Below are 14,301 nucleotides of genomic sequence, written 5' to 3'. Positions count from 1 at the left end.
ATTTAAATTTTTAATTTTACTTGCACAGAATAAAACATCAGAATTTTAAGTACTGATTTTATGTATGATTTTGTCATTGAACTGGAAAAAAAAAAAATAGAAGGCCTGTATCATATCTGCATTGTCTTGCTTGACTTGCCAGTGAGCAATTTTGTAATATAGCAGCACAGATTCTTTGTAAGTTATGACAACGTGCAAAAGGAAGGGAAAAAAATATAAAGGAACTAAACCTAGCTGTTTCACTAACCAGAAGTTACTCCTGAGAAAAATCGCTAGCATGTATATCTATGTTTGCTTCATATGTATTAGGATATTTTAAATATGAAGAACAACAGTTTTGAATTTAGGAATTAAATATGACAATGCCATGATGTCTACTAAGAGGGTGTAAACTGAGAAGGCAACACAGTCCAACTTCAGCATGGAAAAAGTGGTAGGGTCTGATATCTCTTTTTGCTCTATCTTGACTTTGAGGCTGCAGGCAAGTTATTTCTCACTCTCCATATTGAGGAAAAAAAAAAAAAAAGAGATAAAAGTAGAGGAAAACAGAAGATGTTCAATGCCATGACACTCTCCAACAACAAGGAGTTATCTACACAAATTAATGAAATGGAACTCCTTATTTCAAGTGACATCCAAAAATCTTAAGTGTTAATATAATTATGATTAAAAGAATATCACAAATCAGCCAGAATGTATCAAACTACGACTTTCCGATCAGTAAAATGATTTATCAGCCAATTTCTAACGCAAGGTATGTAACAAATCAACTAAGAAATTAGTTGTCAAGCTGTCATTGAAACAATCCTTGAATCTTGTGACTCAAAAAAAAAGTTAATTCAGTTCATGGCATTGAACATGTCCAAATCCTTGCTTTATAAGGATGAGCATGAATGCTATTCTCCTTGACATCTGCACCATCAGTGAGTAGAAATAGTTGCACGCATGGTTCTGACCACTCTAGGAAAATAACTTAAATTACGTGGCAAAGGTACTTGATATACTACAGATGAAGTTTTGCAAACAGCATGAAATGAAAACTGAAGAACTAGTTCATTGGAAAAGTATTATTCACTTAATATTACAAATCTTTATACAATGTTTTCCATTCATTTCAGGCCATTTAATTTCCAGTTATTGTAGCATGAAGGTGCTGCAAAACCCAGAAAACCTCACTACTGAGACTGGAGTCCTCTACCTATTTCTCCTAGGTGTCAACGAGGGCTGCAGAGCATTTAAAACCACTGGTGTTGGAGAAATCGCAACTTTCCAATTGTGAACAGTATTTCTATAACCAGATACGTGTTTTAATTTCTAACAGTAAATGTTACACAATGGATTTGTACAGTTATTTCATTGGCATTTAAGTAAGAATAAAGTTATGTTTGTATTGAACTGAATTGGTGACAGTGCTTCTTTTCAAATAAGCATAGTAATATCACTGAATAGACAACATTTTATTATACAAACCCATTTCAAGCAGACATTTGGCTCAATCTTCATGTCTTATGCGGGAAAATTATGGTTAAATCAAATTATATTATTTTGATATCAGTGTATCCCTAATAGTGTTTATTAATAAGCTGATGAGATAATAGTAACTTAGGGTCTACCCTTTCCCTTCCTACCCTTTAGAGCTTGCAAACACCTAAGGCATACCTCCATCTACTAGAAAAAGGTAGCTCTTTCTCCCTCTCAAAAAAAGACCCTCCGTGCTTAACAGGACAGAAAACTTAAAAAAAAAAAAACCACCAAAAAAACAACAAAACAAAGACTGACATTCCATATACATGTTAGGCAGACGAGAACTAGTTATCCAAGTCAAAGGTTAGACAAACTAGACCATAAGCAGGATGTGTATGGTACTTTCAATGGCCAGCAGAAGTGCCTCATTCAATAAAGCAGCTGCCAGCAGTCTGAAAGAGTTGACCACTTGCACAAGTTCCATATATTTTCCCCAGGTTAAATAATAACATGAACTGGTAAATTCCACTAACTAGGATCAATATTTTAAAAAAAAGTCACCACCTGCCACTCTCTTTGGACATTCAATGTATTTGCTAAGTACTGATTGACTATAAAACAGTATCAACCTACTTATGTTCAGAACTAGGTATTTCCTAGAATTCTCTCATTTATATGGTTTCATCCCACACAGTTTAAAGCAGCTTAGCTTGCAAGGTAGGACAGAGATCACAAAATGAGGTGCTACAACTAAACCACCTTGAGTCAAGGAAATTAGATGAACTACTACACGTCTGCTGAAAAATTCAATACAGGATGTCAAATTCTATTGCATGCAAAAAACCTACATGCAATCAACTTTAAATGCTCTGAGAATGTCTCACCCATAATGAGACTATTCAGTGAACAGCAACTCTATAAAAAAATACTGTTTTCCAGAAGTTGAGGCAAATTGCAAGTCCCCATACTGATTGACTTGCTGCCCAGACTTCAAAGTCCTGAGCATGCTGATAAAAGCCTGGAAGCGGAAATGGAATTGTGGGGTTTTCCAAATACATGTACAGGATCAGAAAGCTAGGATACAAAAAAATTGCAGATGGGTATGAAAGTAAGATGGTACTTCCAAGTTCCAGGGCTATGCTCTCTACCAGACCTTGCCTGTGGTAGGTGCAAGCAAGGGGGCTTCTCAGTCAGACTGCTTTCAATAAAGCAAACTGAAATTTAGGTTTCACTGTATTTTTCTGGAATACAAATGAGTTGGTAACGGAGCAGTGAGTAGGCAGGCAAATGTGGGAGTCGTGCACTTGTTGCTTGGCAACAGTGCAGTCAAATTGAAATAAAACTGATAGGCATGGATGTGAACACGACAGCTTCGGTCATTCAGTCCACGATAAATATGAAATAATCTGTTCTCACAGAAATTCTTTTTTCTAAAACAATAATTTAGTATTTCAGGACAATATTCAAAATAGCCAAAAAAGGTCTAGCACACCCTGGAATAGCAATATGCTTGCTTTTGAAAAGTTAAAATTGCTGTAGGGATAGCTGCAGTCTGAAGCAGTAACTGAGAGGTTTGTATTCCTATTAATTAGTTTGGGATTGGCTTTAAAACTTAAGGCAGTACTTCAGGATCAATATTTATTGATTTATTATCATTTTAGTAACAGTGTAGGGATTCAAAAGAGAAGAGCACTGGCTTCAGAAGTCAGGTTGTTGCCCAGGAAACAAAATGTGAAGAAAAATGACAGAAGGAATTCAATTTCACAGCACAAGATGGATATAAACTGATCCAGATATACCAGTAAGATGACTCAACAATGCCTTAGCAACAAGATTTCAAACTACCAAAGAAAGAAAGAAAAAAGAAAAAACAAAAAAAACGCCCCCCCCCCCCCCCCCCCCCAACAGCCTGCTGCAAGCCCTCAAACATCCTGGCAGCTCCCATCTAAACAGTCTTTCCACATTTCACACCTTAAAAAAATGGCATCTGGCTCAAACCCACAAACACCCCAATTAAACACCACTTAGCCACATTCCTATTAGTAGAAAAGATGTCAGAGCATCATTCCAGAGCAAAGCCCGATCTGCTAGGTTTGAAAAGGCAGCCTCATGGAGAAAAAGTGAAGAATTATATCGCTCCTGAAGAGAAAGCAAGCAATAAAAAGGGAGGTAAAGGCAAGCAATATTCCACCTAGTAGCAAGCCTTATGTCAAAGTATAACAATATTTTCATTAAGTATCCCGTACCTGGATAAAACGTACAGAAATCTGCTCCTTACCCCGCCTTTATGCAACGCAGGAAGGCATATCTGACTTGTACCATGATCATTATGGTTTAGCAGTGATTTTTCATCTTCCTTTGAGGAACTGAGGTTTATGTTCATTCAAAAATCCCTGGGACACAGTTTATAAAGCTATTTTATTGAAGAAAACTTTTCAGATTGTTAAACTGCCAGGTAACTCAGTCAATGATTAGAACTTCAGAATTTCTGTGGAGTTGGGTATCACAAAACTAGGGAAATCATTTCCATTCTTGTAAGACTGAAGAACAGCAGATCTGCAAGAGATCAGAGGCCATTCTGGAGCTCATTTGCATTTACAGTCTCTTTTTACTCCAAAAGCACAATTCGACAGCAGACAGTTTGCTGACTTCTGAACCCACCAGCCCGGTGGGGCACACAGATCATAAAGTAGCATTAGAAAAACACCACAGCAAACTTCCACAAACACTTGCCTCCAAGTATCTTTCAGATGGCCAGTTATGAAAGTGGATTCACTTCCACTATTGTCTGATGTTCGAGCTTTATTTTTAGTCATCCACTGCTTTCTGCTGAATTCAACAATCCTTAAGCATCAGTTACTAAACAGAAGGTCACGGCTATCCATACTACTTTGGCAAGTAAAACAACTTAAAATGCAGAGTTACACACAGAATAGGTATTTTAAAGTTTCACAGTGATGTAAATGGAATTACATACATAGTAGTGAGATGCACAGAACTAAAGAGTTCCCATTCTAGAAATTTTATACTGTCTGAACAGCTCCTACTTAACACAAGAAGGTTCAAAAAGATGATGACGTAACTTACTTTGAGCAAGTCAGAAGATGAGATACTTGTCCCATTTTTCTCTAAAATTGTGTTATCTCAGTATGTGATCACCTACTAAAGCTGATAATTAAAAAGTACTTTGCAGTGCTGTCTATTTAATGTTCCCCTTTCTCAATTTTTTACATCTCTTGTCTCAACAGGCAAATTCTCTTGTGGACATGTTTCACAGCCAAGTTTTAACATACATCCATAACAGAACACCACTGTGATTACTATAGTTACACTCAGTAGCTACTGACACAATAAACAAGTGGCATCCTCCTTTATTATTTATATACTAGCTGTATTAGGGCCCAGAACTGGCTTGTCCAGACTTGGAAAGGTTTACTCTGAAACATCTGTGTACAAAAAGTCACCCACTGAGCTGGCACGTTTTTCAAAGGAATATCACATACCCAAATCACAATCACTATCAAATGATGCTAATGATCATACACTTTCTTAGATAGGGAAGCAAGCAGAAAAAGTTGAATTATTTGCAAGTAAAGGGCACGAAGATATCGGTCACAAAATCTCACCATTCTCATCAATAGCCCTTATGCATAATTATGAAAAGCAGATTCATCTCTACTTGATTAGATATTCTGCAGAATTCAGCCCTATAATGAAAAGATATTATCACTATTCTTTTAGCCTACAGCATGCTTCACTCATGATAAGTGTACGCAGTACACAGACTTAAAAGTGAATGATACTGTAGCCTATTTCAATGTCAGATTATATATTTTTGTAAACATGTCACCAGCTTCATTCTTGGATGTGTACAACCAAGTTCCAACGAGTGGTTAATCAATTCCCCCGCTTTTCTGCCTTTATCAATGTTTGATAGTGTGAGAATTATGTATTTCCTAACTATATTTAGTCCCAAGAAATATTTATAAGTATCTTACACAGATATTATACGTTAAAGTTAACCTATCTCATCCTCAGTAAACAAGAAAGAATTTTGAACAACTACTTAAGGCTTAAGCTCTTCCACCTCCACTTCAGGTATCCTGCTCCACAGAACTTGAGATGCAAACATCACAGTTCTGAAGGGACAGGATTGTTACATATCAATAATACCTCTCCAAATGCCTGTAAAACATGCACCACTACTTACTTTCCTTCTGCTCACCAACATTCTAACAGCACACTTAAAATATCACTGCACCGTGGATCAGCTAACAGTAAAATGTCAAGGTTTCAAATACTGAAATAAGCACAAAATACCCACTAGGTCATTTTCATTTATGACAGATTTATATATAAACAGTTTGCAAGCCTCAGCTCAAAATACTGAGGTAGTTTGTAGCATTTAAACAACAACATATTTTTGCTGAGATCACTTCCACATGAACTCATTAGTAAGTCATAATGACTATGCCTGTTAACTTCCTTACAGATACAACCCTGCCATTAAGTTAGCCAGCTGTGGATAATTCTATTTTTCTGCATTTAAAGAAAAAGTAGGTAAGTGATCTACGCCTAGCAAGCATGTGTTGCACACTTTTGTATAAATTTATTTCCAGAAATTCTTTCTTTACAGATGAAACAACCATTTCTTGCTCTGCAAATGAAGAAAACACACTGCCTGTCAAGTCTTCACAGAGTACATGAGGATGCCTTGGATAACTGCCAGACACAGTAAACTTTTTAAAGATGGGTTATCCCTATTCTCGGCATTTGTATGCCTAATTTCTTGTCTGAACAAGACAGGATAACAATGTAGGCATTTTATTCTACGTAATGTGAAAGAAGACAGTGTGTAATGGAAAAAACTGGAGGAGATAAATGTGGCAAGCAAACACAGAGAAATTTTTAAAGAGAATTCAAAAGACCGCCTTTTCTTCTAACTTTGTGTATGGAAGGGGCTTAAACACCCGGGACTTTTTAAAATTTTTTTAGCAAGAAGAGGGGAAAAAAGTGCAGAGGCTTCACTCAGGGACAGCCCTTTCTGGCAGCCAGCCCCGCAGGCTCCCGAGCTGTTACAGCTCCAGGCCAAGCAGGAGCATCTGTGTGTGCCTCTGCGATCACTGGGGCCCCCGGTCTAACCCCAGCAAAACCCTCCTGACAGGAGCAATGGCACCTTCGATACCGAATGCCTTTCGCCAACAGCACATGAGTTCATTTTAGCACAGAGGCTTCACACAATCCTTTCCCACGAGGCTTCCTAATGCTGTTGCCTAAGCAGCTTACAAAGGAAAACAAACCAGATCAGAGTTAAAACCACCAGTTCACTTCTGAAGAAAACTAGTCAACATCCCTTTTCTCATTAAACTGCAACTCAGTCCTTCTGTTGAGCATGCAAAAGACACCACACTCCCTGAAGCAGACACTGAAATACCATCCTCCTACCCCCAATTAAGCTGTCAAGCATTCCAAGTTCCCTTCAAATATCTACTTGCGTCCACTACACATCTCACCTGAAGAAAGGGAAAAGACATCTCATTTAAACAGCCTCACTCATACCAAAATCAACCATGCAAGGATACAACAGCACTTTTAATATTAATATATTAATACTTTTGTTGCTGTATATTCAGCATAACTCATGAAAGATGTGGGGGGAACACCACCATGCCAATGTTTGCCCTAGAAAAGGATGAGCTGTCACAAAGTTGAAGTATTCCTGAAAGTATATATTCCACAGGTTTACTTTATCCTAAAGAGAAGATATTTTGTCTCATGATAGGTATTTGCATGAGTGTCAGAAAAACAGTTTCTGAAATTACTTTGATGGAATTGAGGGGAAGAAGGGAAATGCAGGTGGGAGCTGGCAGATAAAATGACTCCAGCTGATCCTTCTAATTTGCAATAGTCTGACAACTTTTCAAGCTTACTCCATTACAACAGTGAATAAACACAACTGGGAGAAAAATTGAGTTTCCAAACATCCATTTTTATTCCTGAATTTTTACGATCCGTCTTTTCTTGTGACAGCAGTACAACTAGTTTAGAAGGGGTCTGACCATAATACATTATGTATTCTCCATAAATCTACTGACATTCAACTGTATAAAATTCTGCTGTCTAAAACACTCAGCATGCTTTTTAAAAAAACATTTATTTAAGCTGATACATGCTGTTCATGAGTACATATGCTTTTTTAAGCCTATGCAGAAATCAACTGCAGCAAAAATCATAATCTCAGGATATGCAATTTTAAGTGTTCACGAGTTAGTCCCTTACGCCATATAGTATTTAAAAACGTGTCCTTAGCTAAACTGTTGAAACTGTGTGTGCAGATTAGTGTCAGGAATCTCTAGGAAAAAATGAACTTATAAACAAACGGAAGACAGGCAAACTAATTTCAGTTTCGGCACTGTATACACTGACTTTACTGTCAACTCTGTATCCCCTTTCAATCTTTAAGGCATGACTCATGTTTTTTCTACTGCCTAGCATAAACGCAATGTTCAAACTTCAGATTCAATAAATCTGTTCCTAGTACAGAATTACATGGAACATTCAGATATCCCAGTAAAGCCACTCTACAAGTCACGTGCTGTTCAATGTTTTCTGAAAAGCAGAAAACAGCATTAGATGCTAGATATGCAGATACATGTTTCACTGGAAAGAAAATTATTTTGGTTTTGTTTCAACAAGGATCACTAATATTCCAAAAGGAAAATTTCCAGAAGCTATCCCTCTTCTCAACCATTCTGTTGTAAAATGTGAAAAATACACACGATAACCTAACTTAATAGTAGTTAATTACTGTTAGAAATTTATATGGCCATTTATACTGCAAACTGAAGTTTCCTCTAAGATTTTATAAATGCCCACTTCAGCCAACACAATAGACTCAAAGGTGACTCAAAGACCTTAAAAAGGGCAGAGAAGCGTGGCACGGCTTTTGAAGACAGAAAATTGGGACAGAAGATAAGTGGTACTACTCATCTTGTTTTCTTCCACTCCATCCAAAGAATCAAGGTTGTTGAAAATGCAAAAAAGGGGTCAAGTTAAAGGAAGGCAATTTCCCAAGCAAAAGGAAGGGAAAGCTAAGGGCTGACTTATATAAATGTTCTCTCATATAGATTCTATTTCAGAGTTATAAATCACTGGAAAAAAGTTCAGCTAAATTTTGTTTTCTTACCCACTTCTATGCAATGAGACTTTGTGTGATTTAGTATTCCTTTGATTAGCATGAGCTTGCAGATTCATTAAGTGTAGAACTGACAAAAAGCATGGGCACTTTACTCTCATTCAGAGGAACGTTATCTCCCAATGGTACCAGCCATATTACACTTTCTTTTTTCTTCTACCTTCGGACTGCCTTACAAATAAAAGTCTTCCCAAAAGCCAGTAGCAAAGCAAGTGTTTGGGAACTTTCACAGCAACAAATTTACGAGAATGTAAGCACTTCCACCCTACGTTACCAGCTCAAAAGCAAGTGTTTTGTGTTGTTTTTTTTTTAAAGCATGAAAAAACCCTTTGGCATGCCTCTACAAAATTCCAGAAGAAGGAAACAGTTTTGAAATTTATTTTACCTTCCACATTGATACTGAACAGAAGTTTTGTTTGTTTGTTGCTCTGAAAATCAAAAACATAACAAAAGAAATGTGAACAGATATATTCATTTGTTGGATCTCTACTTGCATCCTGGCTAGGACACCATATTTAAGTACCAGAATTCAACTACCAAGTTAGAGGTTATGTTTGGAAAGTTCTTCAAAGCGTGCTCATTATTTTAGCCTCCAACCTGAATTTGGAATCAGGTACATTTATTGTCCAGTGGTAAAACAATAAAATCTTCCAATCATTGAAATTGTTCCTTATTTGAAAATTTGGAAATTTTGAAAATTTCTAAAGGGAAGTGACAAAAGTCACATGGTATAACAGAGCACAGATTTTCTAGGAAAAGAAGTTTGTAACTCAAAAGTTTACAGAGTAAAAAGCACTACTGAAAACAACGAAAAACTGTGAAAATTAATAAAATCAAGGATCTAAAGTTTTAATTAATTGAAAAAATCTTATATGCCTGTTGGGTATGATCTTCATTAGAAATATGTAAATTTGAAGAATGCCTTGTTTGTGAACATGTATTGACTATTTATTTAAATTGTTGAATACAAACAAAAGATTCTGCTAAAGAAGTGGTTTCCTCTGCTTGTTTTCATGTTCTTACACAAACTCAAAGGGTCTGCAGAAGGTTCACCTCTGATGACATCTCCTCAGATCACAGTATTTTTTGCCGGAAGTGGCACCATCAATGAAACTGCCACCACTGGCACCAGTAGCAGCAGAGTCACTTCCAGCAAGGAGCACACCATGGACAGCAACACAGGCACCACCATCAAAAGCTCTCTGCCCAGCCTTCCCCCACAAGCAGCTCAAGCAAGAGCTCCCCAGGGACCACAACCATTCCTAACCATGCCACAGATAAGCACATCGGCAGCAAGGGTACCACAAGCAAGCACCCCACTGCTGCAGCAGCCACCCCACCAGCAACAGAAGCACCAGGAAGCGCCAAAGCAACCACCAACTCTACCAGCACTGGTGCCACAGGCAGCTCCACTGGCACGAACTCAGCTACCACCAGCAGCACCAGCAAAAACCATATTGGCAATAGCAGCAGAAGTAAAACTAAGAGCCCCACTGGCACAAAAATGCACCTGCAATAATTGGACCATGAACATCCATACAGGATTTGCCAGCCTCTGTAAGTGCCACACTGACATCAGGACTCTCATTATCGCAATCAGTGCTAGTGAGAACTTCACAGACCTTGGCAGCACCACCACGCACCCCACTGGTGCCAAAACCAGCGGTCCCACTGCTGCCAGTCAACCCCTCACCAGCAACACCATTACCAAAAGTAAAGGTGCCAACAACACAGCACGGAGACAACGTACAATAGCTCTAATCTTATCTTTACAGTTCTGTCTTTGATGGCACCTGGTTGTGAGCACAATGATTTTCCTTTTCTTAAAAAGACTAAGAATGACTTTTAGCAATGAGCGTAATTACTACGGAAACCGTTTTGAACATGCTGTCCTCCATGGATTTCATAGTGCAGTTATTTAGTAACTAGACTGAAACACCAAGTTTCAGTTATATTCGTACTCTTGTTGCAGATTTACAACTGCAAACATTAATTTAAATAAAACTAAGGTTATTTACTTGTTTTAAAGAGAGCTAATTTTGACTGACTTAACCATAAACTGACTAATATTGATCTTAGGACATTCCTCCCAAATTCTTCAATACTGCAGCATATGTTAATTGTTGTTATGAATCACTATCTTCCCGAGTAGGGAATACTGATAACTTTCAAAATTTCGCCTTATTGGAAAAACACAGTCTTTGCAAAGTTCACATGTCAACATGTGCTTTTCTCATTATTTTAGTGATATTTCCACAGATCTCAATAATTTCAAAAAACCATGGTATTATTGTCACTTAGAACAAAATGGTGAAACTGAAGCAACATCACGGTCTTGACTATGTGTGAAATTTCTAAATACTTGTATTACTCTCTAAAATGGCATAGAGGGACCATTTTGAGAAATTTTACCCAATGTTTTAGCTTGTTACTCATTTTATACTTCAGAAAGTAAAGATGCTAAAATCACTGATAAAGGGTTAACAGCAATGCGCTGCAGATGTAGTTTACTTGAGAGAGTGAAAAATTATTAAAATATATTTAAAATTTTAGGTATTTTTCCAGAGATACTCACATACTCCTGGGTGGAAAAACTATGACAGTTATGATTAAGAAAACAATTCCATTAAAAAATACTGTCACCAAAATTTGACAAATAAGCTATTTTCAGATTCTTGTTTGTTACAAAGTTGGTGTCCCTTTCTTATATACACTTGATACTTTTTGACTTTACATGTTTATTTCAGACAGGGAAAGTGAAAGATTCCTTACCGCCGAGCTATGTAGTAGAAAACAGGATTGCCAGCTTTTGATGTCCCAGCTTGGTAGAAAATATTTAATGTTTTCAGTGCTTTGAACTCCTCTTTTTCATGTACCTGATGCCTAAAAAGCAGTACATTGACATCAACTTTTCACAACTGCCTTTCAAAAAAAATAATAAAAAAAAAAATCCCAAACCCTCTTTATTTGCATCTTTAAACAAAAGCATTAAGTTCACACAATCCTGTACCTTTGTTAAATCACAAACGTTACTGCTGCCTCCAGTTATCAATTTAATTTTTTTAATTAAAATCTACTGAGAAATCTAAAAGTTATATGTAGACCCAGCTGTTTTTACTCCCCTTCGATACAAAAGCTGGAGTCTTAATAACTACTTATATTGCCTTACATGCTATAGTCTAGAAACCCACAATGTGTGTGCCCTCCAGGATAATCTCATTACCTTGTCATAAATTCTTCAAATTTGGAACTAGTGAGATTTAAACTAGACCAATGGGTATCTGCCACAGGTTTGTGCTCAGGAGGACCCAGATAGGCAAGAAGAGTAGCCATCTTGTCAAAAGGTCGTCTTCCAACAGCCTTGTGGTCCCTAGAAACAGCATATTACTTAAAAGAAAAGTCCTTCTTTACTCAGCAATTTGTATTTTTGGCCCACTACCCCTCCTTACCTTGAACAGGTTGGATTTTCTTTTTTAAAATTTAAAAAGAAAAAAAAGCATTCAAAGAAGAAAAATGTTTATAGAACTATTTTTACAAAAAATAAGACAATTATACACTTACACAAAAGATTGGCATCAAAGTGGGTAGCAAAGATGTTAGACATGTTCCCAATAATGGCTTGTCAGTAAGACAAAAGTTTCCAAATGTAAGACTTTTCAGCCATGATATTCTTCTCAGTAATAGTAACAAAGGCATCTGAAAGTATTTGCAAATATTCATTTCCCATCAGCAACTCCCTTCTTCATAACATTTCTGAAGTCTTACCTGTTGCTGGAAAGGTACTGGCCAATTTTCTCCTGATTGTTCCACAGCAACCGGTGCAAAGCAAGTACATTGCCATCACTGATGAAAGACAGGCTGTGATTGACAGTGTCGCTAGCTGGGCAATCCGATGCAATATCAAGGAAAAACCTAGAGTTCAAACCCAGTAATAACGATGAGTGTGTAAGGGAAATCCGCCAAGTAGACTCAATGTAAATTAAAAGGCTATAAGAACATTCTCAGCTTACTCTAAACATGACACAGACTCTTTGTGCAAGTTTCCAAAGGGCCTACCTTCGTGCTGCATCAAAATTGCTTTTTACAAAATCATTAAAAGGCCGCATATGTTCTTCTTTTGTAAACAGGACATGGTTGGCAATACTCTGAAGTATCTACATAATAAAAAGATTGGTAAAGACACATAAAGGTGTAATGTATTAACTGTTACTGTAGTCAGTGCAATTTCACTGTCAGAAATACTCGTTTTAACTTGTGAAACCTCAAGACAAAAAAGGCAATAAACTAATTCAAAACATGTTCACTTTCAAAATATTTTCTTTCACATACTTTTAAATACTAAACAATTACTTCCCTTATTTATGAACTTCATTCAGGTTTAAACCAGGAAAAGAAACCACCTTTCAAAACAACCATTTATTAAATGTTAACTATTTCTTCTGGAAGTTATACAGACATGTAAAAGCAACAGTATCTGCCTATTTAAAGAAAACTATAATTTCTTATAATTTAAAATTCGTAATATGCACAGGCCACAGAATTTGTACACCATCATTAAGCCTTCTTTTAATTTTAACAAGAAATATCATCAAATGAGATTAAAGATAGGAAAAAAATCACTTCTTTATCGCTAGTATGAAATTAGGGAATACCTAGCTGCCATTATTCTCACTGTGCTCAAAGTAACATTCATTTGTTTGTTTTCAAATAAGGTTAGAAGTTCAAGTGAAGAGCCAGAAGGCATTCTGTTACCTTATACACCATTTTGGCAAAGTGGTTTTTTTTCCATACAGACTTACATCGCTGTGAGCTATAACATATAACATCATGATGTATGAACATAGTATGGAAACTACACTTTAAATAAACATGATGGTTGCAACAAAAAACTACAAGTTTACCTATATTTTCTCATACTAGTCAAAGAACAGAACTAAATCACGTAGAATATACAATATGGCCAAACAAAAATATTTACTGATTCACCTTTGACATCAGTTTCAATCCCCTTTCAATTCTTGGTGGAGGCTTTTTATCTAAAATCCCTGCCTCATAAGGGGAGACGATCGCAGGATTGATGAAACGAAGGAACATCGCACTTCCAACTGCTCCAATGCTGTTCTGAGGAAATCGCTGACTAACAACCTACAAAGTTGAGAATTATAAAGAATATTTTTGCATTAAAGAAAGGGGAAAGAAAGCAAGTTGAGAAAACCTTGTATGGTAATCCAACTTTAAGCATTCTTTCCATACCAATCAAGCTCAATACATTTGAGTAGGACTCTCTTGCCTTGACAGGTCTTGCATCATAGGACAATCAGGAATGGGAGAGAAACGAGTAAGGGGCATGAAGGCTATCAGACACTAGCTAGCTTTACTTCAGCTTTCGTACAAACCTTCTTGCTAGGCTGAAATTGCTACAATAGCTATAGGACAAAGATAAGAAGGTGTATTTCAGAGTCATTGACCACTTAATTCCAGAACCCTGCCACTGACAGTAAAACAGACAAATGCCATGTGTTTGTACTCAGATGTGCACAGTCTTCCCAGCAAATACAGAAAATTCTTTTTAAATGAGTGGGTCTTTTATTCATGTATTTATAATTTCACTATTGATCACAAGAGCCTCTCCAGCAATAAGA

At 36.8% G+C, this 14,301-nt stretch overlaps 1 protein-coding gene across 1 annotated transcript in view; it reads right to left on the bottom strand.

The window, feature by feature from the left end:
• NF1 (neurofibromin 1) overlaps positions 1 to 14,301 on the bottom strand; it is a gene marked incomplete at its 3' end in the record, with an annotated part of 88,950 nt that overhangs the window by 32,426 nt on the left and 42,223 nt on the right. The window contains exons 33-37 of the mRNA XM_009703641.1: positions 13,646 to 13,804; positions 12,716 to 12,813; positions 12,425 to 12,571; positions 11,883 to 12,029; positions 11,432 to 11,542 (exon numbers count right to left, since the gene is read on the bottom strand). Of these exons, the coding sequence (XP_009701943.1) occupies positions 11,432 to 11,542; positions 11,883 to 12,029; positions 12,425 to 12,571; positions 12,716 to 12,813; positions 13,646 to 13,804 (662 nt within the window). The remainder of the gene's footprint in view (positions 1 to 11,431; positions 11,543 to 11,882; positions 12,030 to 12,424; positions 12,572 to 12,715; positions 12,814 to 13,645; positions 13,805 to 14,301) is intronic.

This window comes from Cariama cristata, unplaced genomic scaffold, assembly GCF_000690535.1.
Source record: "Cariama cristata isolate BGI_N322 unplaced genomic scaffold, ASM69053v1 scaffold30117, whole genome shotgun sequence".
In the NCBI taxonomy this organism is placed as follows: domain Eukaryota; kingdom Metazoa; phylum Chordata; class Aves; order Cariamiformes; family Cariamidae; genus Cariama; species Cariama cristata.
The sequence above is the reverse complement of the archived record's forward strand: the minus strand, read 5'-3'. Positions and strand labels throughout refer to the sequence as shown.